The sequence below is a fragment of the Lissotriton vulgaris genome, chromosome 11 (genome assembly GCF_964263255.1).
Source record: "Lissotriton vulgaris chromosome 11, aLisVul1.2, whole genome shotgun sequence".
Taxonomy (NCBI): domain Eukaryota; kingdom Metazoa; phylum Chordata; class Amphibia; order Caudata; family Salamandridae; genus Lissotriton; species Lissotriton vulgaris.
The window spans coordinates 1,076,520,536-1,076,548,458 of NC_141699.1; the positions used below are offsets into that span (position 1 = coordinate 1,076,520,536).

Consider the following 27,923-nt stretch of genomic DNA (forward strand, 5'->3'; position numbering starts at 1 on the left):
GTGGGAGGTCATAGCTATTTCGTAGGCTTTGAACCATTGCTGTATGTCGTCATCTCGGAAATATTCTCGAACGACATCCTTGGGGATGTGTATTTTCTTTTCTGTTGCTCCCGGGGTGCGTGGTTGCTCGGGCACCCCTAATTCTTTGCTCTGCTTACGTAAGTCTATCTCTGCTAGTTTGCGCTCGTGTTCATACGCCAGTCTCTTCTCTTCGAGCTCTCTTTGTCTCTGTTTCTCTTCCCGCTCTTCTCGGAGCCTCAGATGTTCTAGGTTCAGTTTTTGTTCGGCTAGTTTGAGTTCGCCATCCATTTTGAGCCGGGCCATTTCTAGTTCATGTAGTCTGCTTCTTTCTCGCTCTTGGATCTCGTCTTGCGAGAGACCCGTTCTTCGCTCCTCGGGAGCCGTGGTGTTTTTCTCTGCTGCTGTGACATTTTGGTCCGGGGGTCTGACGGCCCCGGTTTCCGCCCATGACTCAAGGGCGTGCTTGAAATCATCTTTAGTACTCAGACCGGTGGTAGCGATACCTAGTTCAATGCAGAATTGTTTCAACTCACGATGGCTGTATTCTTCCAATTTCTCCATCTGGAATTTCTCGGTGGATCCGCTCTCTTTGGTTGTCATTGTGGTTTCGTCGTGGGGTGAGCTACTCTCTGTACGATTACGCGTTGATTCGGATCGCGCCGCTGGCCACCAATGTTAGACAGACCGGGAGGGTCGGCCGAGAATAAGGGGAGAGGTCTCCGGGGAGAGCCGTCTCCAGCGATCGTACAGACAAGTAACTTCCCCCCCACAGATGTACACCACACAAGGATAAGGTTTAACGTTCTTTATAAGCAATTCTTTAAGTACGGTGGAAAGGTACAAGGATGTCTGGACTCAGGGGTCCCCTCGGTTCTAGTCTCTTGGTTGGGGAAGGGGGTAGCGGGACAGTCTTGTTACCACTCCGGTAGATATGGTGATAGATGGATAGCTCACAATCCTCGAGCTCGGCGTTCTAGATGATCGGGCCGCGGCGGAGCCAGCAGGTCCCAAGATGATTGAAGGCAGCGACGGTCCGCGGCGGAGCCAGCAGGTCCCGATGAAGGTGGTAGTTACAAACGGTCCGCGGCCACGCCAGCAGGTCCCGACGACGATGAAGGTTTCAGAAGGTTGCGGCAGCGCCAGCAGGTAGGACGATAGTTTGCAAGGCAGGGCTACGGCAGCGCCAGTAGTCCGTCAAGGATGAGTTCTTCACTGCGTCTCTCGACTCCAGGATACAACTGCCTTCCTGCTCTGGAGCTGCCCCAGTTATAGGTCTGGCGCCCTTTGATGTCCGGACCCTCGCTCTTGGAGGTCGGGAGGTCCAGGATGAGGGAGTCCAGACACCCAGCAGGGGGGTGGAGCCAGCGCCTGGGGGAGCTGGGGCGATCGGCACCTGGCGGGGGAGAACCATCGACACCTCTTTCTCCCATTGACCTGCCAAGTAGTCCGCTCACCTCCTGGGTGGATGGTGGTGCCGGGATGTCGGGGCCTGGCCAGGCCCAGGGTTAGGGTCGATCGGAGGCCACGCGGCCTCGTGGTGCTGTGTCCAAGATGGCGCCCAGGCCGGGCGCCGGGGCCGGTAGTGATTCGGGCCCATGATGTGGAGATGCCAGGGGTCCCATATGAGACGGGAAACGGGTGGTTGTTGCACGTAACACCTGGGGAGCCAGGCTCGGGCCTGGTCGTGCGGGGAGGGAGCAAGTCTGTCGTGTGGCCTGTCCAACAAGCCCTCCGACTGTTCAAGGACCTTCAGACACCCTCTTTTGGTCCTGTGCCTTGATGTACTTTGCTGTACTTTGCCTGTGCCTCCTTTCACTCTTGTGCATCTTTCATCTCTCTGTGTATCTTTTCAAACTTGTTTTTATTCAGTGTCTCTTTCTGGTCTTGTTACCTTTTTATCTCTCTGTGTGCATCTTTTCATACTTCGTTCTGTGCCTCTTTTTGTGCTTCTTTGTATTACTCTGTTTCTTTCATATCTCTCTGTCAATCTTTCAAACTCATTCTTGCGCCTCTTTTCATCCTCTTAACCTCTTTTAGTCTCCCTTTTCTGTGCTCCTTCTGCCACTTTTCAAACTTGTTTGTTCCTTTTTGCCTCTCCATATATTTTTTGTGCTATGTGTGTGCCTTCTTTTTGCGTACATATCTCATTTGCTTCTCTGACCTTTGTGCCTGTTATCATTCTGTGTATTATTATTGTGTCTGTTTCTCTTGTGTCTGGAAATTCCCTGCTGTTTTCCTGCCCTTCTCCCTGCCAGTGCCATTTACTTGTGCCCACGCTCTCCTGCTTTCCTCCTCCCACACCCCAGAGCCACACCCACATACCCTGCACTCCTCCCCCTCCCAGGACCTAATTAAGGGTAATGCAACCCTGTCTGCGCCCACCCACACGTGGACTGCGCCTAGCGCTAGAAACTCTGGCCCGTCTCTGCCCACTGCTATCCAGCAGTGATCCTCCATGCCCTCAACAAAGCCTGATACTTGCTTTGCTGCTTCTGCTACTTCACCCCCACACCCCCAGTCAGTACTCCAGCACCCACAATAACCACCCAAACAGCACCTCACCTGCTCTAGCACACACTGATCAGCCTCCACACAAACTTCATACCACACTCTTGTGCATGGTTCTCAACACCGAAACACTCAGCAAACATGCCACAGAAATTTGCCCCCTTCTAGACGACTCTGCCCTGGACCTCCTCTTTGTCACAGAAACATGTCTGACCCAAGCATTGGCTCCAGGCATCGCAACAGCCATGCTAGCTGGATATAAGGTCATCTTACATGACCGCCAAAAGAGGGGGAGGAATCACCTTCCTCTTCAAGGACATCATCAGCTGCATCGCTTCCGCAGACAATGAAACCATCACCTCCATGGACAACGAAATCAGCACCTCACCTTCAAGCTTCAAATCACCACCAGCTTCACCCTTTGTGGCTCCCTGGTCTTCCAACCCCAGAACCCCATGCCAACTTCACAAGAAACTTCATGGACTTCATTGCTCCACTAGTTTTTGACTGCAGACCTTCATCCTCCTAGAAGGTCTCCATTTTCATCTAGAGAACCTCATGGACTCAATCTCTCTTGCCCTACTCAAAAATCTTTAAAACCTCATTCTCACCCAGTACATATTTAACCCCACTCACACCACCTGGCACATTCTGGAACCCTTTTTTGCCTCATTCTGTATCCTGATCAACAAATTAACACCTATCACTTGGTCTGATGACGCTCTTGTCAGCTGCAGAGTCAACATCGCACACACAGAAGACCAACCACTACAGGCCTGGCCTACTGTTTTTGGCACAGCCTAGCTGAAAAGGACTGTGTTTCACCCTCTCCAAGACTCAGCCCAAGCACACAGGCAATCTACCTGCAAACACTAAGAATTTTAACAACTCGATTACCACCTGAGTCAACATCCTGGGCCCTTGCACACTAAGCACAGCATCAAGAACATGACCTCAGTCTAGCTGGTACACAGAAAAACTCAGGATGACCAAACAGCACAAACACAATCATCATGGAGAAAACTGCCACAGTCATGTCTATACTTACCAAGCCTCATCAGACCCTTTCCCCCACCATGCCTCCAACAAAGGAATGCCTCCCATTAGCAAAGTACTAAGGGCCAGATGTAGGTAGCCCTTTACCGGTCGGAAACGGCCGAAAATACTGATTTGGTATCATTACCGAATCGGTAAATGTACCGATTCGGTAATATGTACCGAATCGGTAAAATAATTACCGATTCGGTAATATTTACCGATCCGGTAAAATCACCGAAAATGCAATGTAGGTAGGCAATGTACCTTCTGCACATGGCTTACAGAATCGGTATTTTACCATGGAATACAAATCCATGGTAAAATACCGATTCCGGTGTGCATGCACATGTGTGCATGCACACCTATGTCATGTGACAGGCAGACCTGCCCTTAGGGCAGGTATGCCTGCCACATGGCACCTGTGCCTGTTTTGGGGGTGCCAGAGGGTGTCAAAGTGACACCCCCTGCACCCTTGTGAATTCTTTAATTACCGATTCGGTAAATACCGAATCGGTAATGCCTAATCATTCCTATGGGCTTCAAAGCCCATAGGAATGAATGGGCATTACCGATTCGGTATTTACCGAATCGGTAATTAAAGAATTGTTAAGGATTCAGTAACGAATCCAGATGTTGGGACCTACATACCATTTACCGATTTTGAAATACCGAATCGGTAGGATTCGGTATTTTAATATCGGTAAATGGCATTTACCTACATCGGGCCCCTACTGTCTTCATTAACACCTCTATCAACACAGCCACCTTCCCAAAATCTAGAAGCTTTCAGCAGTCACTACTGATGAAAATTTTACCAGACCCCAGCAAGCTCGTGAACTACCATCCGATCTCCCTCCTCCTACCTGGCCAAGGTCCTGGAGAAAGCCATCAACAGACACCTCATCCCACACCTCATCAAACACCAGCTACTGGACACTACACACTCAAGATTCAGACACAACCACAGCACAGAGACAGCCCTCATTGCAGCGACCGACATTATACGTATGATCCTAGATAGAGGAAAAACTGCAGCCCTCATTCTACAGGAGCTCTCAGTGGAATTTGACACGGTCTCCCACACCATCAGAGCCAGCATTCAGGGAACTGCCCTCCAATGCAGCTGCACATTCCTAAAGGGAAGAACTTAAACAGTCAAATTGCGGCCATACCCTTCTGAAGCCCAGGACATCTGTGGTGTACCTCAAGTTTCTTTTCTCAGCCTCATCCTTTTCAACATTTAAAAAAAAATGCCATTCATACCATCAAAATCCTCTTCTACTCCAGTGACCCTGAACTTATACTGTCCCTCTAAGACAATTCCACCAACACAAAGAACAAATTCAGCGCTTGCGTGACTGAAGTGGCCACCTGGATGAAGTCCACCTGCCTCAAGCTGAACACCAACAAGACAGAGTTGGTGAGTTTCAGAAATGATACCTCACCGTAACAATCCCCATGGTGTTCTACAGACCTCGGATGCACCCCCACCACCTGCTCTAATGCAAGAATCCTCTGACTCATCAACAACAACATGCTGTACATATTTGCCCAGGTGAACTCCATCACTGCATCTTGCTTCAACACTCTAAAGATGCAGAAAAAAAACATACAAGTGGCTGCCAAACAACTACAGAGAGACTGTCCCCCAAGCTGTCATCACCAGCGAACTGGACTATGAGAATGCTCTCTATGCAGGATCACCAACCATCTCATGAAGAGACTGCAGACCATCCTTAACAAAGCAGCCAGACTTGTCCACAACCTCCCACACCTGTCCCACACATGAGGGGACTCCATTGGCTCCCAGTACTCAAGCGTGCATAGTTCATACTCCTCACACACACATACAAAGCATTACATAACACAGTCCTATCCTACCTGAGCAGCCATGCTCACTTCCATCAACCCTTGAGTGACCTCAACTCAGCCAGACTATCACAAACTCATGTCCTACTCATTCACAAAACTAAAACCGGTGGTCAGCCTTCTCCTTCGTCGCTCCTAGATTGTGGAACAACCTCCCACTGTTACTTAGAGCCTCCTCTTGTCTTCCTGGATCGTGCAAGAATTTGAAGACCTGACTCTTTGATGACCCCCCCTCCCCCTGGGCTCGCCTCACACTCCTGCACAGCGCCTCAGTCCCTGATGGGTGATAGTGCAATGCATATAACACATGGGAAATGCTGATGTCCTCACTCTCCCATTCATCCATCCATGTACCCAATCGTTCCTGCCCTCATTAATTTGGGCAGGCAACAAATATATTGCTTTGGGAAGGAGGACAATGTAGAGTTAGGGGACATTGCATTGACACTTTTCAGGTATTCAGATTATTTATTTTGCAAAGAAATTTAATGTCATTATTGAGGCAGGTTGTTGATTTTACAAAAAAAATTATATTATTTTTAAGGCACATAAATAAACAAGCATTAACAATGTCCATTATTTTGTTTTTTACATGCTGATTTTTTTTCTCCAAGTTTCACTAACATGCCATAAAGATACTGTTAGGTCAACAGCTGTGCAAGTGATCACTCACATGTATTACACATCACATTCACTCAACAAAACCTCTCCAGCAGTTTTATTCAAGCTTTAATGTGGTATTGGATATAGATGAAAAGATCCACAGTGGGAAGGATAGGGGTAAAAAGAAGTGTTTTTGAAAATTAGGTCGTCCTGGTGCTAATGGAGGAGGAAAGTTAGGACCTGCTCAGCTAACTACCCACAGCAGTACACATAAGTTACAATTCTTTATTCACCTGCAGAGTTCAAGGCATAGACCTATTCTTGTACCTCAATGTGCATTTCTCACTCTACTTGCCACTGCTGGCCATATCTCTGTCACTTACTTCAAACCCTCAATGTTTAATGGTGCCCCTATGGGCCTAGTTCATTATAATTCAAGTGGGTGCACACAGAGTGAAGTTGTGTTTTGAAGGGATTGATTGAATGAGTTGATGTACTGCACCTGGTGGTCAGTACACACAGGAGGATGACTTTAAACCAACACTGCAAAGTACACCTTGTCTCACACCTTGTTCTCTCTCCTTTTCAGCACCCCCTACACCCCCTGCACCTCCAATTGCAGCAGATGAGCCAGTTCAAGCTAAGCCTAACACCACTCTGGCTGCAACCACTCCTCAATCAACAACTATTACAACTACAACAACAATGACCCCTCCAACCATTGGAATAACAACCGTAACTAAGAATGTGGCCCTTCCGTTGAATGGGTCTCAGACCACAACAACAGCAATTCAGTCTTCCAGCATGGGGTCAGCCCTGGTCACAAGTAAACCTTGGAACGCCTCAACATCTGCGAGCACCTCCGTCTCCCAGCCTGTAGGACGCAAAACAACCGACTCTGCTGTGCAACAGGGACAGCAAGCGACAACTGGATCCAATCCAGGTAATGGCTGCCAATGGTCGCCTCTGGGAGTAGAGTATTGGGAGTGGATAAATTACAAAGGACACAACACGTAGTGCCAGGCACCTCCTTCTTTCAGTTGCAACTCAGGGTAGAGTTGCAGAGAAGACAAAAGCTTGCACAGGGAAGTTGTGTGGGGTACACACTCCAAATTCAAATAAACCTCCAACAGTACAACTAGGCCATTATCCAGCCGGTTGATTTAATTGCAAAGACAAACTACTTGAATCAGCAGGCAGAGCTACATACCTCACATGAAATGCAGAGGAGAAAAAGTAATATAGACACTTAGGACTGGGGATTTAGTAACACTTTGAGGTTACTCTCAGGTTCATACATGATCAGAGTGAAAACACATTCAGTTGTACCAAGAGCTTGGGAGGGTACAATTTCCTTTTACTTTCCCAAAGCAGTAAATACACTGATAGTAAGACTGGCAAGGTATGAATGTCTCTAGGACATCTGTACAGGTTCCCTAGCACCTGTCAATGTTATTGTGGCTCCTGCAGCCTTGGTTGGTCACTGTATTGCTAAATGTAGCTGGATGGGAGTCTACAACAGTATGTGTTGGCTGGGACTCGGTACCGCTCCTGTTTATATGTGCACTCGGCTGACTTCTGCTCCCCTTCTTGGAACGATCATGGGGAGATCGAAGGGCTCTCAGGCAACCCAGATTCAGGGAAGAAAGCTGCTTCACTCTGGGCTCACTGATGGGTGACCAGTGTCATTGGTGGATAGCAGCCCAAAGCCCGCTTCTTTCTGCACAGCTCCTGGAGGAACTACTCGCTTATGCATATTCCTCCAAGATTTGCCATGACACAGTTTTTGTCCTCTACTGTCAGCAGGAAGGATCAGGTGGGACTGTGGCTCTCTGTGATGGAGGACCAAACAAAGGGAGAGGATACCTCACATCCTGTTGGATAGAACACCTATGGGGAAGAATGAAGATGGAAAGGACTGTCCCACACCTCAAAAGGGTTCTCTGTCTCCCATCCTCTAAAGCAGGGTTCTCCCCCGAGTGGGTCCTGGAGAGCTGGATCCATGCCAGATTTTTAAGACAGGTATGTTTATCTAAATGGTGATATACTAAATATCTGGTATGGATTCGGCTCTCCAAGACCGACTTTGGAGAACCCTGCTCTAAATCCAACAGTCTGGTCTACTTCAGTGGACATCTGAATGCTTTAAAGGAGTCCCCCTACTCATTGCTGTCTCTGGAGGCTTCTGAAGGCTCCTTCCATGGTCCCTCTTGTGTACCATCCACACATATGAGACACAAAATAGATTCCTGGGCCGTAGCACTCACACACACCACATAGGCTTCACACCCTTACAACTACACATATATAGTGTAAAAATACATACATGCAGCACCTATATCTCAAATGGTGGAGGGAAGAACACGTTTAACGAAGACCAACAGACCATTTTAAAACCCCAAAGATAACTTTCTGTGCAGACATCATATAAATAGGTTTGTCCTGCAGGTCACCACTGTCCGTTCTCTACAGCCAGGTGAATTGATGGTAATCACACTCATAAAAGGTGGAGTGCCCATTTCTACACAGGCCTTCAGTGTACGCATATGATCATCATGTGCACTGAGGCTAAAAATCAAAAATAGCCAGAGACTTATAATTTACATATATCCCAGCCACCGGGGAGAGGTTCAGACCTGCACAGAGCCCACCTTCGTATCCACAAAGTCTGATGGGATTGCATCCTCTGTTGCATTGGCAGTGTCCACTAGAAGGTTTGTCAGATTTGGGTTGATCTTCACAGACAGTGGAAATTGTGAGTCTGGAAATATTCACAGGTGGATGCTATGGGAGAGTAGACATCAAACTACACAGTTTCAGAGATGACGGCAGAGAGGCGCGATGAGTCTACAAAAGCACGGATATCTGTGAAATATGAGAACAGAGGTTGAATGTCCTCTTTATAGATGTACATGAACTTGGTGTCTTGTTTATCCTCTTTTCCCTCTCTATGACTATTTCATGGTGTGGATCTGATCTTGGTGGCCGGGAAGAGGAATCCAAAGAGGGAAAAGTAGGATATTGCTGGACAGGTTTATTTTTTTTCCTGCACTTACCCTGTACCTTTTATATCCCTATCTTTCTTCAAAAAGGGACCACCATTTTGTTTAAGATTATTTCCATTTATCACTTTACTTTAGCTAATCCACCCTCATATCTAGTGTTTTAAGGACCAAGAGGATAATCAGCCTTTTTCCTGAAGTTTACCACAAAAAATCCTTTTTGAGGAATAACAAGTGCTGTGAACAGAATCTTTTGCTGCACTAATTTAGAAGCCCATTCACAAGGCAGTGTCTCCTTTTCCCTGAAGATCACATGTGTTGGAGAAGGGAGATGCTGCAGATTTGCACAAAAGCCCATCTAATTTGTGACAGAGTGGCGCTTCTAATGTTTTAACCAGGCGCTGAGCTGACACCGTAATTGTAGGGCCAATTCTGCTTTGAGGTGACCCCCCCATCATCAGCAATCACCTGCCACCAGCCAACCAAAGAGAAGCCAGTGAGATCTGAAAAATTACAAAAAAGATGTAATGAATGCAAAATCCCTTTTCCTCAATTGAATAAAGAAAATTCAATGAACACACCCTAAAAAGTATTTCCAATTGTTAGGAACAACTTAAAACCCCAAGATAAAGCAAAACCCATCAAATCCAAAATAATGTATGCAAATCCAAGATTTCTGTACCATAAATCTTGTCAAACATCTACTCTCCCAGAAAACAAAAGTCATGCGTCCTTGAATAAACCATGATCACTGGTCTCAATATGACTCAATATCCAAAGAACAAATTACAAAAATATTCAGGACACCAAAACCCATCTGCCACGGTGATGACCCACTGCCTCATAGGTTACTGAAAAGGTCAATTGTGGTCCTTCAACATGTGGTGTCACATAATCATCTAAGAGGTGGGTGAGGGATTTGGGTTGTGTGGTCCTTATGTCCTTGATGGCAGGAGTATAAACATGAAAGGAGTAATGAGATACACATTAAGGACTTTAGAGGTTACCTTAGCTCATGAGTTGTATGGTCTAAAATGTAACACTAATCTTTAAAGGGTAAGTGAGAATTAATGGAACAGTAAATTTAAATTCTTAAAGATTGAAGTTGAAGGTGCTGTGCCCAATAATATTCTGCTCTTCATTCCTTCAGTGTCGCAGATTTCATTAACAAATGTCACAACAATGACCACAGGCCAGATGGCGACAACCACATTTTTAGGAACACCATCCAACAAGACCTTCAATGCTTCTCAGTCAGCATCCACCGTGGGTCCTGGTATGTTTCCTCCCACTGGGTCAGGAAATGTGTCAGTGTCTGCCACTGCCACAGGTGTGAACCAAACCAACACAACTTCAACAGTGATGACAACGTTGAAAAACCCTAACAACACGCAAGCTACCATTCAAGGAATCACCTCTACAGTGACACCAACGATGTCCATCCTAATCTCTGCAGCAACAACAACAGCACAGCTTAACAACACCAATGGGACGGGAGTCACAGGGAAGGATCCGGCAGCAGGGTCACCCACCTCTGCACCATTGGCCGCATCGAATCAGAGCACTGCATCAGGACTAACAGGTAAGGCATCCAGCTGGCCAGCATGATGTGTCTGATTTATATATTCACATAAAGAAAACTTTTATCAGGGGTACTTAGAATTTTTACTAAGATCTGCCTTTATTAGCTACCCACTGCAGCACTACCTTGAGAAAAGGCAATCCTGGTTTGCAGGTTTGGAGTATATTTCTATTATTACACCTGTGTGTACACACCTACATTATGTAAGTGATAGTTGACAAAACTTCTTTGTATACCACATTCTTTGTGCTTTTAGTAGTAGTAGAGTTTTTAGACACAGCACAAGCAACAACTTATACTTCTCCAGGTGATAATGAATGATTTTGGAGGTACATACGCCCTCAGCTGATTATGTGTCCTTCAACAATGAGGACGGTATCCGCTTCAGGGACACCGCACTCTGCTTCTTGTATAACAAAAAACGTTAATAGTTAGCATGGCACCCGCTTCACGGACACCGCACTCTGCTTCTTTTATTTAAAAAAACTTTAATAGTTAGCATGGCGCACGCTTCACGATCACCGCGCTCTGCAATACAATAGGTATTGCTTTTGCAAAACTTTGAACTATTGCTAGTGTAAATGACAATGCCTTTTTATTTTATAAGTGGCATTGCCATTTACAATGCCAATAGCTCAAAAACTCACAAAAGCTACCAAGGGCGTGAGCAGGGTTCATTTAAGAAGTGTAACTCCCTTATCTTGACTAGGAAGAAGGTTCCCTACTTGGACAGGGTAACCACCTGCCAAGTAGAGACCCTACTTCTATTTTTATAAATTGGTATGTTGTGTCTTAATTATGTACTGAAATTGGTGTTGTTAAATGCTTTACAATGTGTTGGAGATGCTGCAGATTGGCACAAAAGCCAATGTAATTCCTGACAGAGAGGTGCCTCTGAAGTTTTAGCTGACTGCTCATGCCAAGCTACTAAGGGGTGAGTAGGGGTTATTTTAGAAGTGTAGCTGCCTTATCCAGACTAGGAAGAGGGGTCCCTTCTTGGACAGGTTAACCATCTGCCAAGTAGAGACCCCCATTTCTAACAGAAGTGAAAGCTGCCTAATAATATTGTGTTCTTCATTTTACAGTGTCGCAGACTTCATTAACGAATGCTACAACAGTGACAACAGGCCAAATGGCGACAACCACAGTTTTAGGAGCACCACCCAACAAGACGTCCAATGCTTCTCAGTCAACACCCATCGCGGGTCCTGGTACGTTTCCTCCCACTGGATCAGGAAATGTGTCAATGTTTGCCACTGCCGCAGGTGCAAACCAAACCAACACAACATCAACAGTGGTAACAACCTTCAACACCACACAAGCGGCCATTCAAGGAATCACCTCTACAGTGGCACCGGCATTGTCCATGCTAATCTCTGCAGTAGCGACAACAGCACCGCTTAACAACACCAATGGGACGGGCACTGCATCCGGACCGACAGGTATGGCATCCAACTGGCCAACATGATATCCCTTACTTTTATATTCCCATAGCTAAAACTTTTATCAGGGGTACTTAGAGTTTCTTCTAAGATCTGTCTTTATTAGCTACCCTCTGCAGCACTACCTTGAGAAAAGGCAATCATGGTTTGCGGGATTGTAGTATATTTCTTTTATGTAACACCTGTGTGTACACACCTACAATGTGTAAGTGATAGTTGATAAAACGTCTTTGTATGCCACATTCTTTGTGATTGGAGTAGTAGTAGTGTCTTTAGACACAGTACAAGCAGCAACTTATACTTCTCCAGGTGATATTGAATGGTTGTGGAGGTACAAATGACTTCAGTTGACTATTTGCCTGTGTGATCCATGAATGTCATGCTGAATTGTTTCTGTGCCAGAAATAGGACATGTCCAAATGGACAGAACAGATTAATCTGGAGGTCGTCATGCTATGTGAGGATGAGTGCCCTTTGTTACAGTTCTTCAGCCAATAATAATCAACTAAGCAATTGACCGTGGTCTATTCCACCCCCTTCCAAGAATGCAAGATGCTTTTTTGGAAGTTCAACATGGGCTGGGGTGCTGCAGGTACTAGTGGCGAGCAATTAGGAGGAACTTTGGGCCCTACTTTGCACACTTTCTCCTCGTTGTTCAAAGTAGCAGCTGTTCCACTTGAGACCACAGCTTGGGCAGTTTTACCTTTGAGCACGCAGAGCAGAGGAAGCTGTGTTGGCACACACTGTTTAGCCACCCCAAACCTGGGGCGTCTACAAAAGTCTATGGTTACACCGCAGTACCTTCGCCTGCTCCACCACTGTAAACATCTGAACTGGCAGGCTGTCTTCCAAGGGGCCACCAAGTCACATTGATGTTTGCCTTACTATATTGAGGGCTGGGAACTGTCACCCATACGCCCTACCCCTCTCCACCACTGGAGGCACTGCAACAATGGGCAGGGAAAATACAGAATGGCCTGACACAAAGATGGAAATAAAGTTGTGCATTGGGAAATCATTGTCTCAATACAAAAAGTTTGCTGAGGGGCACTTTCAACATAGCGGTGCGGTGAGGGCAGCGCCACATCAGTGGCTCCCTTCACAGTACAGGCAACCCCACAATGGTATCGGGATATTTAAAAGGGGTGCTATCCCCTTTAAATCTTGCTTCATTGGAAAGTGCTTTGCAAAGGGAATTTAAAATGTGCTATTTTCCTTGTATGGGGTCATTAAATCCGAGTTTCCTTAGGAATGTGAATGCTGCAGGAGTGGGAAATAGCATTTACAACACAGCATGAACCATGCATGCAGTTGCATGACAAGCGTTACAATAAATGCCTCTTTGCCACGCATTACTTTACCACGCTTTTTGTTACAACGACATGGCTGAGAGTAAGCAGTGTTGGACTTCGAAGTCCAACGCTTTGCCTACTGTTCTGCAGGCTGGAGTTGGAATAGTAAATTATACCTCTCCATAGTCCAACGCATGTCCTTGTAACAACATGCGTGGTAAAGACACATTCGTTGTAATGCCCGCGATGTAACGGCATGTGAAGTAAAGGCATGCGTGGTTCTGACATACAACCTGCATGAGCAGTCGCAGGGGAATGATTCACATGCTGAGGTGTGTAGGACATGATTGGGTCTAGTTTGAGACTTAGAAAACTTTGAAAAAAAGAGTATCATATGGATTCTGATTGCTAGAGGTTGTAGGAAGGCAGCTACAGTTGTATTGATGCTCATTTTTGCATACGCAGAGCGTGCCCATCCTGGCCATCCATGGTAAAGGACACACTGGCACATCACTCTTTGCAACCTAGATACCTCTTGATTAGTTTCATACACTGTAATTGTGCCCTTCTCCAGTATAACTAAATTCAGGTGTAACAAAAAAGAGTCCCCAAAATTATTTTAATCTGCTGCTTATCAATATAGGTTGGTGAGGGTTCAAAAAGAGGAACTGACATCTTGTATTTAACAAAACATTTTCAAGCTTTTTGCAATAGCCCAGGCCGACCCACTTTCCCAATGTGTCCTGACGCAAAGGCTAGCTATTGAGGGAACATTATTGCTTGTCCAACCAATGAGAACCATGGGGGCATATTATCAAGACAGGCGATAAAATTATGGGCGTTTTAGCGGCAGAAAACTGCCGCTAAAACGGCGATAATGGGCTTGATAATATGCTCTATGGAATTCCAATTGAAGCTCATGTTAAATATCCTTCACATCTAACATGGGCTTCAATTGGAATTCCATAGAGCATATTATCAAGCCCATTATAGCCGCTTTAGCAGCAGTTTTATGCTGCTAAAGCGGCGATAATTTTATCGCCTGTCTTGATAATATGCCCCCTTGAGCCCTAGTTCTTCTGCCTCATGCTCCCTCAGTCCTGTTCTATCCTTAAAGCTTCAATGCTAGCTAACATCACCTGGTGCAAACCATTCCTAAGGCTCAAGAGCGGCGCAACCATAAAGAACTGTTTTTGCACGTTTGCTTTGTGGCATTTTGTTGTGGTAGTTATGTGTTCCATTGCTTTTTGTCCTGCTTTACATTTTTGCAGCATTGTTGCAATGTGATTTTGTCGTACTTCAGTTTTTTGTTTGGCGCTCTGGCTGATTTGTTGTGATGTGCCATGCTATGTTTTAATGGTGGTGTTATGTTGCTTTGTGTATGTTATCGTGTTATTGCCACATGTCAAGCCAAAACGAGATCATGCCTTGAAAATTCCTGTGTCGAGCAGCCATGTACAACTTTCTTTGGTGGTAAAATAGCGCTGCTCCAGCTCTTTAACACACGTAAGAAATTTATCAACCCAAATCTGTAGCCAAAGCCAGTGCTCCTTTTATGTGACTCAGGGCCAGATGTACGACCCTATTTTGCATGCGCAAATTGGGTTGCAACCCGTTTGCGCATGCAAAATGGCCCAGGTCCATGTACAATTCCTAAATAGTGAGTGGCAATTTATTTGTGCTTGCTATTTTAGGAATTGCAAGTCGCTATTAGGAAGGGCCATTCCCTTCCTAATAGCGACCGCAACCCCATGTATAAATTTTTGCGACCGCAATTGCAGTCGCAAAACACTCACAAATAACCACCCCGTCCAAGAGGGTGGTAATGCAGTCGCAATTTGGAAGGGGTCCCCAGGGGACCCCTTCCACTTTGTGACTGTCTCTAAAAATATTTTTCAAGGGCAGGCAGTGGTCCCATGGACCACTACCTGCCCTTAAAAAATTAAACAAAAACGTTTCATTTTTTTTCTTTTTAAATCCATCCTGTATCGCTTGGAGTTAGTGAACATCTCTGTACGGTCCCTTTAGTAGACAGTATATGGACAATGATGTCCATAGGAAGATGCAGTATTCCTGGATGAGCTTTCCCTGCCCTATTTGAGGAAGCTGTCTCAATTCTTGAGAATTGTAACTCTCTCTGCTAGAAAAGTTACCTCTAGTTGGATGACAAATGGTTGTCCACATGCATCTCCATGACAACCTCTCACACAAAACTGTCCTCTTTTGTAGGTCTGTCTTGATTGAGCAGATGTCTGCAAGGCTAATTGTTTCCAATGCAAAGAGAGTTGTCTTTGAAATATGCTTCCTTCAGCTATTGGCTAGTTGGGTCAGCCCCCTTTTAGCCATTGCTTTGAGACTTAGTCAATCACAGCTTGGATCAGCCCACTATTGTATACATCTCTTACTTTAAGCTATTGGCTGGTATATTATTTGCCCTCCGAGTAAGGAGGTCACATTTTCTGGGGTTTTTGCTTCTCAATCCTCACACCTTTTTTTGTTTCAATTCTTTATCAAGAGAGAGTGGAAAAGGCACAAAGAGTATACAGCTGAGACAAACATTTGTGAGTACACTCAGATAAGAAGAGGAAAACATTTACAGTCACAAGAGCAGTGGTCCACGAACAGAGAGTTCAAAGTGCAAAGTGTGTCACTTCCCAAAAGCTCGATTGGGTCAGACATCTACTGAAGGTTGTCTAGACCGGTGAGCGACAGGTCGTTGTCATCGCAGGGGTGTACATTGATCATGCGAAATGATCCTCAAGCAGTGGCAATCCATGAACATCAAACAGTGCAACATAATGCAATGGAAGAACAGAAGGGTACATCTAGTATGTAAATATCTGTACACCAAAGCCACAAGCACAGTAACTGGAGGGGAGATGGGAGAGAAGAGTTAGGAAAAAAAGACAGAATGCAAGGAGTTGAAGAGCTAGAAGATTAACAGTGCACTGGGGCTATTTACATTGGGGAGATGCTTAACTTCATCCATCAGTCGCATTAACGGTGGAAGGGGCAGGGGGATTCCAGATGGGAGAGCTGGAAGGGGGTGGGGACCAGGATGGGCTCCTCCTATCAGAGGGTGCTAGTTTATGATCCTTATCTGTGCTTAGGTCATTACATCTCCTCTGCGGTCATCAGTCTCGGATGCGTCTATAAATGAGGCCCATACCTGAGTGAATGTCTCCATTCTGCCTTGAAGTCTATATATAGGTTGTACATAAGTTGCAGTTTTGTGCATTTCCATCAGCCATTCAGAGGTGATTGGCCTGTGGGGGTGCGCCAGTGGTGCAGGATGCAAAATTTTTATGGCTGTGAGAGCTGTCGACAGCAATTGCCTCGCTGGGTTAGTGAGTGTGTGCAGACCGACCGCGTTGTGTAAGAGGACTGTTTCCCAGACAAGGGGATTGGCATGTCCAGGGCATCAGCCAAAGTGGTACTAATCGGGGACCAGATGGCCTTCAGATCCAGGCACAGGATATGTAGCATGTTGCAATCTGAGTGGCGGCATCTTCAGCATACCGCATGGAGTCAAAAGAATGTAGAGTGTAGATTTTTGGGCATCCAGTACTAGTCTTGGAGTTTCTTGAAGTGGGTGAGTTTCATCCTGGACTCAAGAACAACCCATGGCAGGACCTCCAGTATATTGCAGAGTGCATGTTTCATCTGTAGATATTGCCATTCTTGCATCTGGGGGAGACAAAACTCTTCCAGCAGAGAGTTTCTTAACGAAGCTGATCAATCGTCAATATCCTCCTGGACCACCATATCTCCCCGGCTATAGGTCATTTATCTACGAGGAGTATGGAACAGTGACAAATCGGGCTACTGTTGTGAATATAGACATCTCTAAGGAACAATTTGTGTGAACGTCGCCATGCCTGGACAGTGATGAGTAGCATTGGAATAAAGGCGGACCGGTCTTGGACCATATATCAGGTGGAGGTTCGGGGCCATCACCTATCAACTGATGTTCTAAAGGCACCCCGAGCAGCGTGTCTTTGTGCATCAGTGACAGTGGTAAAAATATTTCAAGCTCTGGAGGCTCAGACCTTTGCAACACCTGTGGGCAAGAAGTCAGGACATTTTCAGTCTAGATTTGAGGGTCCTCCATGTGAAGCATTTTATCCTGTAGTCAATGTCCTGCAAGACTGATATTCGTATCATAATTAGCAACATTCCCAGGGCCTAGGTTGGTATAGGAACTACGGCCATGTTAACTGTTTATCTCCTGCCCCACAGGAATAGTTCAGTTAGACCAATTTAGCAGAGTAAGCTTTGGTTACTGGTGGATCCAGATTAACCGCAGCTAATTTGTCCACACCTCTGGTTATGTATACCTCCAAATATTTAAGGCAGTCAGGATGCCACTAAAATTGGCAGGTCACAGTTGCTGCCTGTGTCATAAGCCGGGATAGTGGTAGCGCTTCACTCTTATCCCAGTTAATTTTATAACCTGAGATGGTGGAAAAGCATGTGGTGACAGCCATTAATTGATGGATTGAGTTGCAGGTTCGAGAAGGGGAGTAAGATGTCATCAGCATAGAAAAAGATGTTTGAGAGCCTATCCAGATTAGGGATACCATGTTTATGGTGCTTTGTTGGATGGCCACCGCTATAGACATAATCGCGAGCAGGAATAGGAGGGACAATAGGCGGACCTCCTTGGCAGCGCCTCCGTAACACCAACAAGGAATCCCACAGGAATCCAATGCAGATGACCTGTTCCATTGGTTTGGTGTGAAGCCATTTAATTTTTGCAATAAAGTCCTCTACAAACCTGTGGAGGGTACAAAACTTGTATGCTCTTTCAATCCTGTCAATCGCCTTTTCAATCATCACACTTTTCATAACATTCAATTTTTTATTTCATAATACATTATATACAAAAAACAATCTCTATTTAATTATATTTTAACTATGGCAAGAATGTTTTAATGTTTCGCTAACTAATGGAAACACAGGCGCACACAAATGTATTAGTGCATTCAGGCCGGACCTATTGACTTTGCCAGTTCTTGTTTTACCAGTAATAGCAGCTATTTCTTTGCCTTTGCAAAATTGATAACATCAAATAACTTTAGACATCTTTATATAAAGCTGTTTTAATGTAAGTTGTTTTGTGTAGTGCCAGCATGCCTTGCAAGGTTACATAATTCCTTTGTAATGATTTTATTGTTGGTTAAGGATAGGTCAGTTATAGTGGTGTATTGTTTATTGATTATGAATGATGGTACATGCTCTGACACTCCAACAGCTCAGAGAGAAAGCTCAAGGGGAGACCTACAAATATTAACAAGAGGCAAGACAGTCTGTCAACAGGGGGAAATAAAGCTTATTAACAGAGAAAGCAGAAACATAGGCCCACAAGAAGGTAACACACCATATTGAAAAATAATGAAAGTGAGTGACAGATCCTATTTACTTGAAAATTTAAATTCATTTGAAGGGAATGTACACGATACAGGTAAGATTGAATACTTCAAAGGCCACTACAGTTGTTAAACTATACAGTTGAAACTGTAAAAGGAAACTAAAATTTAAAAGACCACATAAGTGAATTTTGATTTTTATACATTTAAAGGAGTTTTGTAAATATGTTATTTTCTTTATTCATACAGGATCTCAGTCTTTAGGATTGAATTTCACAACTGTGGCCTCAGTTCAAATGGTGACAACCACAGTGCCAGGAGCACTACCCAACCAAAACTCCACCGCACCTCCATTATCTCCCTCTGGGGGTTCAGGAACGTTCTCCACATCTGGGCCAGGACAAGTGTCAGTGGATGCCACCTCCTCAGGTGCAAACCAGACCAGCACTGCATCACCAGTGGTCACAGCTTCCAAAAACCCCAACATTACACAAGGCTCCATTCTAGGTAATGCTTCAGCAGTGCTAACAGCATCGTTCGCATCAACCTCTGCAGCTTCAACAACAGCAAAACTCAACACCACCAATGGGACAGGAGTCACATGGAAGGATCCAGCAACTGTGTCTCTGATCTCCGGACCGGCGACTCCATCGAACCAGAGCACAACATCAGGACCAACAGGTATGGCATACCAGTGGGCAGTATGAAACGATAGATGACACACGTTTTGAAAATTTGTTCAGATCTGATAAACATCGAGTACATAAAAATCTCTTCTGGTGTTGTGAATACATTTTTATAACAAATGTATAGCTTGGAAAAAGTCTCTCAATAAATTGGTTATATAACTGTTTGTAAGACCCTTTCTCACTGATCATCATTAATTGAATTCTTGTTTAAGGTTCCTGATAAAAGCTCAGAAACCAGTTGAGATGTAGAAAGAGCTTTAATGGTACAACCATCAACAGGAGATTACAGCAACTGACTCTTCAGGAGAAAGCATAACATTCTGATAATGATGTCAGGAAAAACAGAGCTGGTAAGATTCTATTAAAGGGAAAGTAACCACAACACATCCCCTTACCAATATAAAAGAAAGGGGAAAAGTAAATGGAAAACATTACAAAAGGTCAAGGACAGAAAATAAGAAATGCTTAAGACATAACATAATCATTGAACTTCCGAGGAAGGTGTATAGACCTCCTAGGAACAACATTCTGAAAACAAGAAGAAGAAGAAGGACCGGGATTACAAGAGGAATTGGAACCGGTATTGGAATAATTACTAACACCATCACACTTGGATAATCTAGACATATTCCAAGTGCAACCATTATCCAAAGTGACAACGTTTTTTTTGATGGAAACAATGGTGAAAGGACCGGTGAAATTTGAAACACCTTTATGACCACACTTGGGTTTTTTCACCAGGACATTGTCACCCACATTCCATTTCCTATGTTTGACAACCATCTTAGCATCATAACGTTGTTTGTATTTCTGCTGATAATTTGTCAACACTTCCCTCCTTCTCACCTCTCTCTCCACACTGTCATTACAACTTTTCTCAGGAAGCCAAGCAGGATTGAGCTTAGAACAAGCTAATCTACCCCTCAAAGCCTCGAAGGGAGATCTCTGCATGACAGCATTGGGAGTCGTGCGGTGTGCCCACCACGTCTCTCTCAAGACACTGCTGAAAGAGACTTTGGATTCCAGAGCCCTCTGCGCACAACTTTTAACAACTCTATTCATCCTCTCCGTGAGACCATTCGCTTGTGGAGAGTAAAGAGCTGTTTTCTGATGAATAATCCCCAGATCTCTTAGGAAATCATCCATCTCTCTGGAGGTGAATTGCACCCCATTGTCAGTGAGCAGGAACTTTGGAACACCCTCAGACACAAATATCTCTTTCAAAAATTCAATCACAGTTCTAGAATTAACAACACTCATACATTTGGAAACAACCCATTTAGAAGTATAGTCAACTAGTAATACAACAAATCTTTCATGCGAGGGCATAAGTTCAAACGGACCAGCAATGTCCAGGCCCAATTTAGTCCACACAGCAGCAGGAACCTCAACAGGAGACAACGGTGATTGGCTAGTAGTACGTGATTTGTCATTGACAGCACACAAATGACAATCTTTGACGACAGTCTCAACCATGTGATCCATACTGGGCCACCAATACCTCTCTCTAATACGGGCTTTGGTGAGGTTTCTGCCCAAGTGCCCTTCATGAGCTAGGTTAACAACCCTCTCTCTCAAGTCAGCTGGAGGTACAACCCTGTCACCTCTCATCAAATTACCCTGCACGAAGGTTAAATCATCCCTTACCGTCCAAAAAGGCTTCAACATATTCTCAAGACTATCATAATGTGGCCAACCTCCTCTGATAACACTTTTAAGCAACTGAAAAGTGACATCATCAGCAACAGACTGTGACCAAACCTCCTTGGAAATGCTGGGCTCCAAAACCCAATTTATGCAAACACTTTCTGTGACAACATCCCTTTTAATGGGAAGACGAGAAAGACAATCAGCAGGTTTATTGTTCAAGCCAGGAATATACTGTACCTTAAAGTTGAATTCTTGCAACCCTTCACTCCATCTTTTCAACCTAGGCGTCATATGATCACTTTGATGACATGAAAAGATTTGAACCAGGGGACGGTGATCTGATTTTACAACAAACGGAATCCCCCACAAATAAAACTTAAAATGAAGTACTGACCAAAATACCGCCAACGCTTCCCTCTCAATACAAGAATAATTAACCTCAGCATCTTTTAAGGCCCTAGATGCAAAAGCAACAACAACCTCTTCACCATTCACAACTTGTGAAAGTACAGCACCTAAACCCTTAAGGCTGGCATCGGTGGTGAGAATAGTTTTGAGTTTTGAGTCAAAATGGCCCAGAGTAGGCATCTTACCAATTTCCTTTTTAACCAATACAAAGGCTTTCTCACAATCCTCAGACCAAGCAAAATGAACACCCTTCTTTGAGAGAGCCCTAATGGGTTCTACCAGACTGGCAAAACCTTTGACAAACTTGGAATAAAATTCCGCCATGCCTAAAAAAGACTTGACTTGATCTTTATCCACAGGAGTCGGTGCCTTCATGATACTTTCAGCTAACTCTAACTTGGGCTGGATTCCACTACCAGAAATAACATGTCCTAAATATGTGACAGATTTTAAACCAATACGACATTTTTCCTACTTCACAGTAAGACCACTCTCATCTAACTTGTTCAAAACAGATCTCAACACTTTGTCATGTTCACACTCATCCATCCCATACATCAAAATGTCGTCTTGAAAGAACATGACATTTGAAAGACAACCTAGAACCATTTTCATTACTCTTTGGAAACACGCAGCAGCAGAAGCTAAACCAAATGGCCTGCGTAGAAATTGATAAGCACCCAATGGTGTGACAAAAGATGTTAAATGTCTGCAATCTTTATGTAATACAATTTGATGGTAAGCCGAAGAGAGATCGAGTACACTAAATACCCTTGCACCTTTCAAAATGCTGATGCTCTCAGCTATGTTGGGCAATGGCTGTCGATCTACCCAGATCCATTCATTTAGACCGCGCAAGTCCACACACATCCTAATTGACTTCCCACCATCCTTGGGTGCTAGAACCACTGGACTTAACCATTCAGACGATTCGATCTCCTCAATCACCCCCAAATTCAACAATCTTTCAATTTCAAGCTTAAGTGGTTCAAGCATCATATTGGGTACCTTTCTCACCTTGTGCACACATGGTTTAGCAGATTTCTTGAGAATGATTCTGTGCTCAAAACCTTTCAGACATCCCAGAGTGTCCGAGAAAACCTTAGGATAATCATCAAAATATTTCTCAGGACCAGACACAGAATCTATTTGAGGAGAAGAAGTAATAGGTAAAAAAGCAGCAAGAAAATCTTCCTTTAACATGACTTGGTTCTTTGGATCATCAGCTCCTGGATTAAGGATGATTCCCAAATCATGTTGGTGCCGCCATCCAAGAAGATTGTCACCTCTGATGGCAATGTAAACTTTGCCAGAAATATTTTTACCTTTGAAAGAAATGTTAGCTACAGTGTATCCCAGTATCTCTATTTTAGATTTGTTATAACTGAAAGGAGAGATATCAGAAGGTAACAACTGAACATTTCCTAAACCTACAACTTCATCCCAAATTTTGTTTCCAATTAAGGTAAAAGGGGAACCAGAGTCTGCCATAAGTTTGAATACAAACTTGTCAATTCCTATATCACAGAATGGCATGAAAATGTGTTCTGAATCAACCATTCCATTACTAACACTAGAAATTACCACTGTACGTACAACGTCAGAAACAGGTTCATTTGTTTCCCTCTTTTTGGTAGACCTACATACACGTGCATAGTGGCCTTTGATACCACAGTTGTTGCAAATACTGTCTTTAGCAAAGCATTGAGGAAAATTGGAAGTATGAAAGAAACTCCCACATCTAAAACAACGCATTTTCTGATTAGTGAAAGGACGTTGACGAGAGTCTTTAGGAACAATGGAATCTTTAGAGGAAGAAGGACGATTTTCAAAAGAACTCTTTTGAGAAACTGGGTTCCTTTGAGGAGGTTTACTTTTAGGTCCAGTACTAACTTTAGCCACCTCTTCAAGACATTCATTGAATTCATCTTCCCCTAACATATGTACCGAGTCGGACGTTTTCTTTTTATTATCACTAACAGTTTGACTCTCATCTTCTTTATTCTTTCTTATTTCTTTGACCCATGTAGAAGTGTTTTCCATACCCTCTACAATAGCTACTGCCTCTTTCAACGAAGGATTTTTGGATAATAATTTCTCCTGAACTCTAGAACTGTTCGTGCATCGTACAAGTTGATCTCTAACAAGAGATTCAGATAGGTCACCAAAATCACATGTGCGTGAAAGAGTCTTCAAAGCAGCAACATAAGTCCCAACACGTTCACGAGAACCTTGAACACGAGTAAAAAATCTATGTCGTTCCAAAACAACATTTATCCTAGGGCCAAAATACTGTTCTAACATAGTCATAGACATCTCAAAAACATCCGCAGGTTCACCATCAGCTCCACCCATAGGTATAGTGTCCATACTGTCATACGTATGTCTACCCTCAACCCCCAAATTGTGCAATAAAATGGCTTGTTTTCTGAAAGCCGAAAACTTCTCCCCACCAATGGCTACCAAGTAAGAATCAAACAAATTCCTCCATCTCTTCCAAGGAAGAATAGGTTCACCTTCCTCTGAAAGAAATGGAGGTGGCTGCGACATGCTAGAAGTAGTAGCCATAATGAAGAATAATTGGAGCAAAATGCAGGAAGATTTTATACAATAATAGAAAAACAATATATATATATACTGACTAGGAGAATACAATACCTATGAAGAAAATAAGTAGACCAAAGCAAACATTGTAGAATAGCACAATTGCGTATGTACCCACATTCGTAAATTACTGTTAATGAGAAAAAAAAAAAAATGTGCTGTTGTGCACATCAACCATGAAAAGAGACAAACCAAAATGTTGTTTTGATGTGTAGCGCTGCTGTGCGCATCAGCGTAGATAAAGGAAAAAATTTGTGCAATATGTCAGGCAGCTGTGCGCATCAGCGTGGTAATGAGACGATAAATAACAAAAATGCGCTACCGTGCGCATCGGCGTAGTCAACTCTGTTGTGAAGGTAAACAATATGCACTGCCGTGCATATCGGCGCGGTTGTTAAGGAAAACCAAAATGGCCGCTGCGTGATGTCGTCACGCGTAGGACGTCAAGCGTAAGACGTCTAGGTCAGAAGTCAAGTTGCCGGGAAGAGGAGACTCGTGCAATGGTGCACAGACGCTTCAGGTGCATTCGCGTAATGGCACGCTCACAACAGGTTGCCAGGGCGAGGAAAGCTGACGGCACTCGCGGAATGACACGCGAAGGCACACGCGATGTCACAGGGGATGGGACACGCTATGGCACACGCGATGGCGTTTAAATAACAACAGAGTAACGGTAAGCCTCAGGAAGGAGGGATTACCTTTGAGAGTACCTGTTGAGTTATTTTCTCGAAGTTGTGAGTTTTCTGTAGAAACCGAAGTCAACAAGAATGCACAGTAAAGCCTCCCAACGTAGAATACAGGGTTCCAATAGTGGTCCAAAAACGATTAGTGAAACTGTCAGCCAAAACAGTTTGCAAGGTTTTGGAGAATCCAATCCAAGAAAGGCAGCAAAGTGAGACTGTAGAGTAAAGATCCAAATGTTGGAAAGTAGGTCCAAAATAATTATACTGAGTCCAATGTCCAATGTAATCCAATGGCCGAAAACCACACAAAAAAAAAAATAATGAGAAATCCAAGTCCAGACAAAATTCCAAGATGTAGGGGAATTGATGGTTGTAGGTGCTTGTCCCCAATCAAGCCTTGACCCTCGTCGCCAGTGATAAAAGCTCAGAAACCAGTTGAGATGTAGAAAGAGCTTTAATGGTACAACCATCAACAGGAGATTACAGCAACTGACTCTTCAGGAGAAAGCATAACATTCTGATAATGATGTCAGGAAAAACAGAGCTGGTAAGATTCTATTAAAGGGAAAGTAACCACAACAGTTCCCTTCTCCCTTCATAGCTAATTTCATTTTTGTATCTTTAATGACTGTGCTCCCTTCACTGATTTGTACCCAATTCAGCATGTTCAACCTGGAAGCCACGGTCAGACCAAGTATGGTGCTAATTGGTCAAGCCGCCTAAAAGTTATAACCAGCGATTCCAAAGCTTGTGACTTTATAATTTAGTGTGGTTCTTCCCATAACAAACTTAGATCTCTAAAAACTTAGAATCCCCTTGGTGAAAGTTCAACAAATATTAGTGGCGTGGCAGTTCTTCCATCATTCTGCGCCTTAGGTCTGCGGTCCATAAACTTTTGCTATGGATCCCCAATAAATCATTAAAGGAATCCAGAGACGCCAACGGAGGAATTTTTGGAAGCCGGGGTCCCCCAGCCTATCCAATTTCTAGGATTTAAACCTAAGAAAATTCACAAAAATATATAAAAACAAGTATACACCAAACATATTTCTGAATTCTGAAATATTTTGTTTGGTTTTCAATGAAAAATAGAAAAAGTTTTCAAATGTGCTTCTTTAGTAAAACAAAAAAAAAAAGTGCTTTTTCATTTGTATACAGTTGATTAATTGTAACATATAATATTTAATTCTGTAAACCATGTGTGGGTCCCCTGAGTTGATCTAGCAGACCCCCAGGTGTCTTAGGACAACAGATTAAGAACCACTGCCTTTGGTAGTTGTGTGAAGACTCATCCAGTTGGTCCTGTGATGTAGGGCAAAATGGCAGTTTCTAATGCATATGCAGCTGTTAGGAATATTTTGATTTTTTCTCACTCTCTTTGGATAAATAAGCATTAGCAAGTCAGTAAGCTTGCATCTAAAGAGGTAAAGAGTTTTAGTAAGGTAACACCTGCAAACAACAGTTATGCATGCCTGGTTTTAGATGTGGTTGTACACTGAAGCCAGACCTATTCCCTTTGTCAGTGTGTGTTCTTGTTTCCATTATTACATACGAGACCCTTGCTACACCACTGTTTGCTCACTGTGCCTAGAGGCCCAGGGTAACACATGCTGTCCAGTCTGAAGTGTACCTGGGGCATCTGGTTGTCTAATGCAGAGGGTAAGAGGCTTAGGGGTTCAGCCCAGAATAATCATTCTAGAGGAAGTGAAACTTATTTGCATGAGCTGCCTCCTCTTCTGCAATGACACAGAAAACATAACAAATCACAGAATCATTGCCAGAGATATTTCAAGTGGTTGAGCATTGAGTTGTAAAGTGAAAAATCTATCTATCAATCATATAAAGAGGCCGTAAACACTGTTTTCCTCATATTTATTTTGCTACATTCTGGTAGTAGCGCTTAAATTTTGCTTTGCACTGTAGAAATAAATATGCAAGGACCGCCATGGATTTCAGTCTAGTGGTCCTGAATCTGAGGATACAGGATAATGAGGATGCTATAAGATGCTCTGAGTGCTGTGCGGTCAACGGGAGGGGCTTCTTGGGACTATTCCTCGGTCCACGGTTAAGGTAGGGCAACTTCGGCCACATGTTTTGATGTCCCTCAAAGTCCTCTTTTGTCCAGCAGAAGTCCAGTCATGACTGGACTACTGGTCTCTGGTCACAGTAGGTCTAGCAGTTTCTTCTGGTGAGGGATAGATCCGACTTTGGAGACCAACCTGCACTCTGACGACTCTCCCAGGTCCAGCAGACTCGGGTGCAACTTTTCACAGCTGAGGAGTAGTCTTTTTGGCTGCATGTCAGCTGCAGTTCTTTTGAGGTGGCTACCGACTAGCCAGTAGGGGCTACCTCAGCTTTTATGGCTGTGCTGCTGGAGCAGAGCAAGCAGCCAGCCAACTAACTCTTGGAGTTCACCTTTTCTGTCTAGGGATCGAGAGCGACCTTTCCATGAGCAGGCACCACAGGCACAGCTCTCCCTTTGCTAGCTCAAGGAGCAGCAGGTGCAGTCCAGCGGTTGCTGCAGCCTCTCCTGCCAAGTCCAGGGGGCAGCAGGGCAGTCCTTCTTTGGTCCTCTCTCAAGTCCAGATGTGACCTGTGGTCTGGGTGCATTGAATGCCATATATATGCCCAGAAAGGGTCCTTGGGCGATGAAGAGGTCATTAGCCAATGGTCTACCAGGTTTCCTCTAGCTTTCTGACCACCTAAGGTTATATGTGGCATCCTAGCTACCCCAGAATGCACTATTCTGCCCTCTCTCAAGTTATCTGAACTCTTCGCTTGGTGTGGAGAGCTTGGAAGCCCACCATGGGGGTATGGCTACTTATGGGCTACATGCCCATGGAAAAAAATGGTTTGGCAGCTGGCTTCCCCTCTCTGTTCCCTCCTCCAGCCTGTCTACCTGAACAAAGGAGCTGCCACTCTTGAGGGCGGTTGCCATTTCCTCATCAAAGGTGGCTTCTCCTTTGAAGGCCAACACATTGTGTGGCTTCCTGAGAGGGGGAGGTAACACCTCCCTCTGCAGCAGGCCTCTATTGTTCCTGTACTTGGGAGTCACTGGCACTCCTCCCCAGGAGGCCAGAAGGCTATCATTAAATCTGATTGGACCTCAAGTTGGGTTTGATCCCACAACTAATTTGATACCTTGGAGTACCAATTTTAGTGG

General features: G+C 44.3%; 1 protein-coding gene across 1 annotated transcript in view; it reads left to right on the forward strand.

Annotated features, from left to right (window-relative positions):
• The window catches only part of LOC147684148 (uncharacterized), a 160,365-nt gene that overhangs the window by 22,604 nt on the left and 109,838 nt on the right, over positions 1-27,923 (forward strand). Inside the window, exons 3-5 of the mRNA XM_086942602.1 lie at positions 6,629-6,982; positions 10,192-10,623; positions 18,976-19,407. Coding sequence (XP_086798728.1) covers positions 6,629-6,982; positions 10,192-10,623; positions 18,976-19,407 — 1,218 coding nt within the window. The remainder of the gene's footprint in view (positions 1-6,628; positions 6,983-10,191; positions 10,624-18,975; positions 19,408-27,923) is intronic.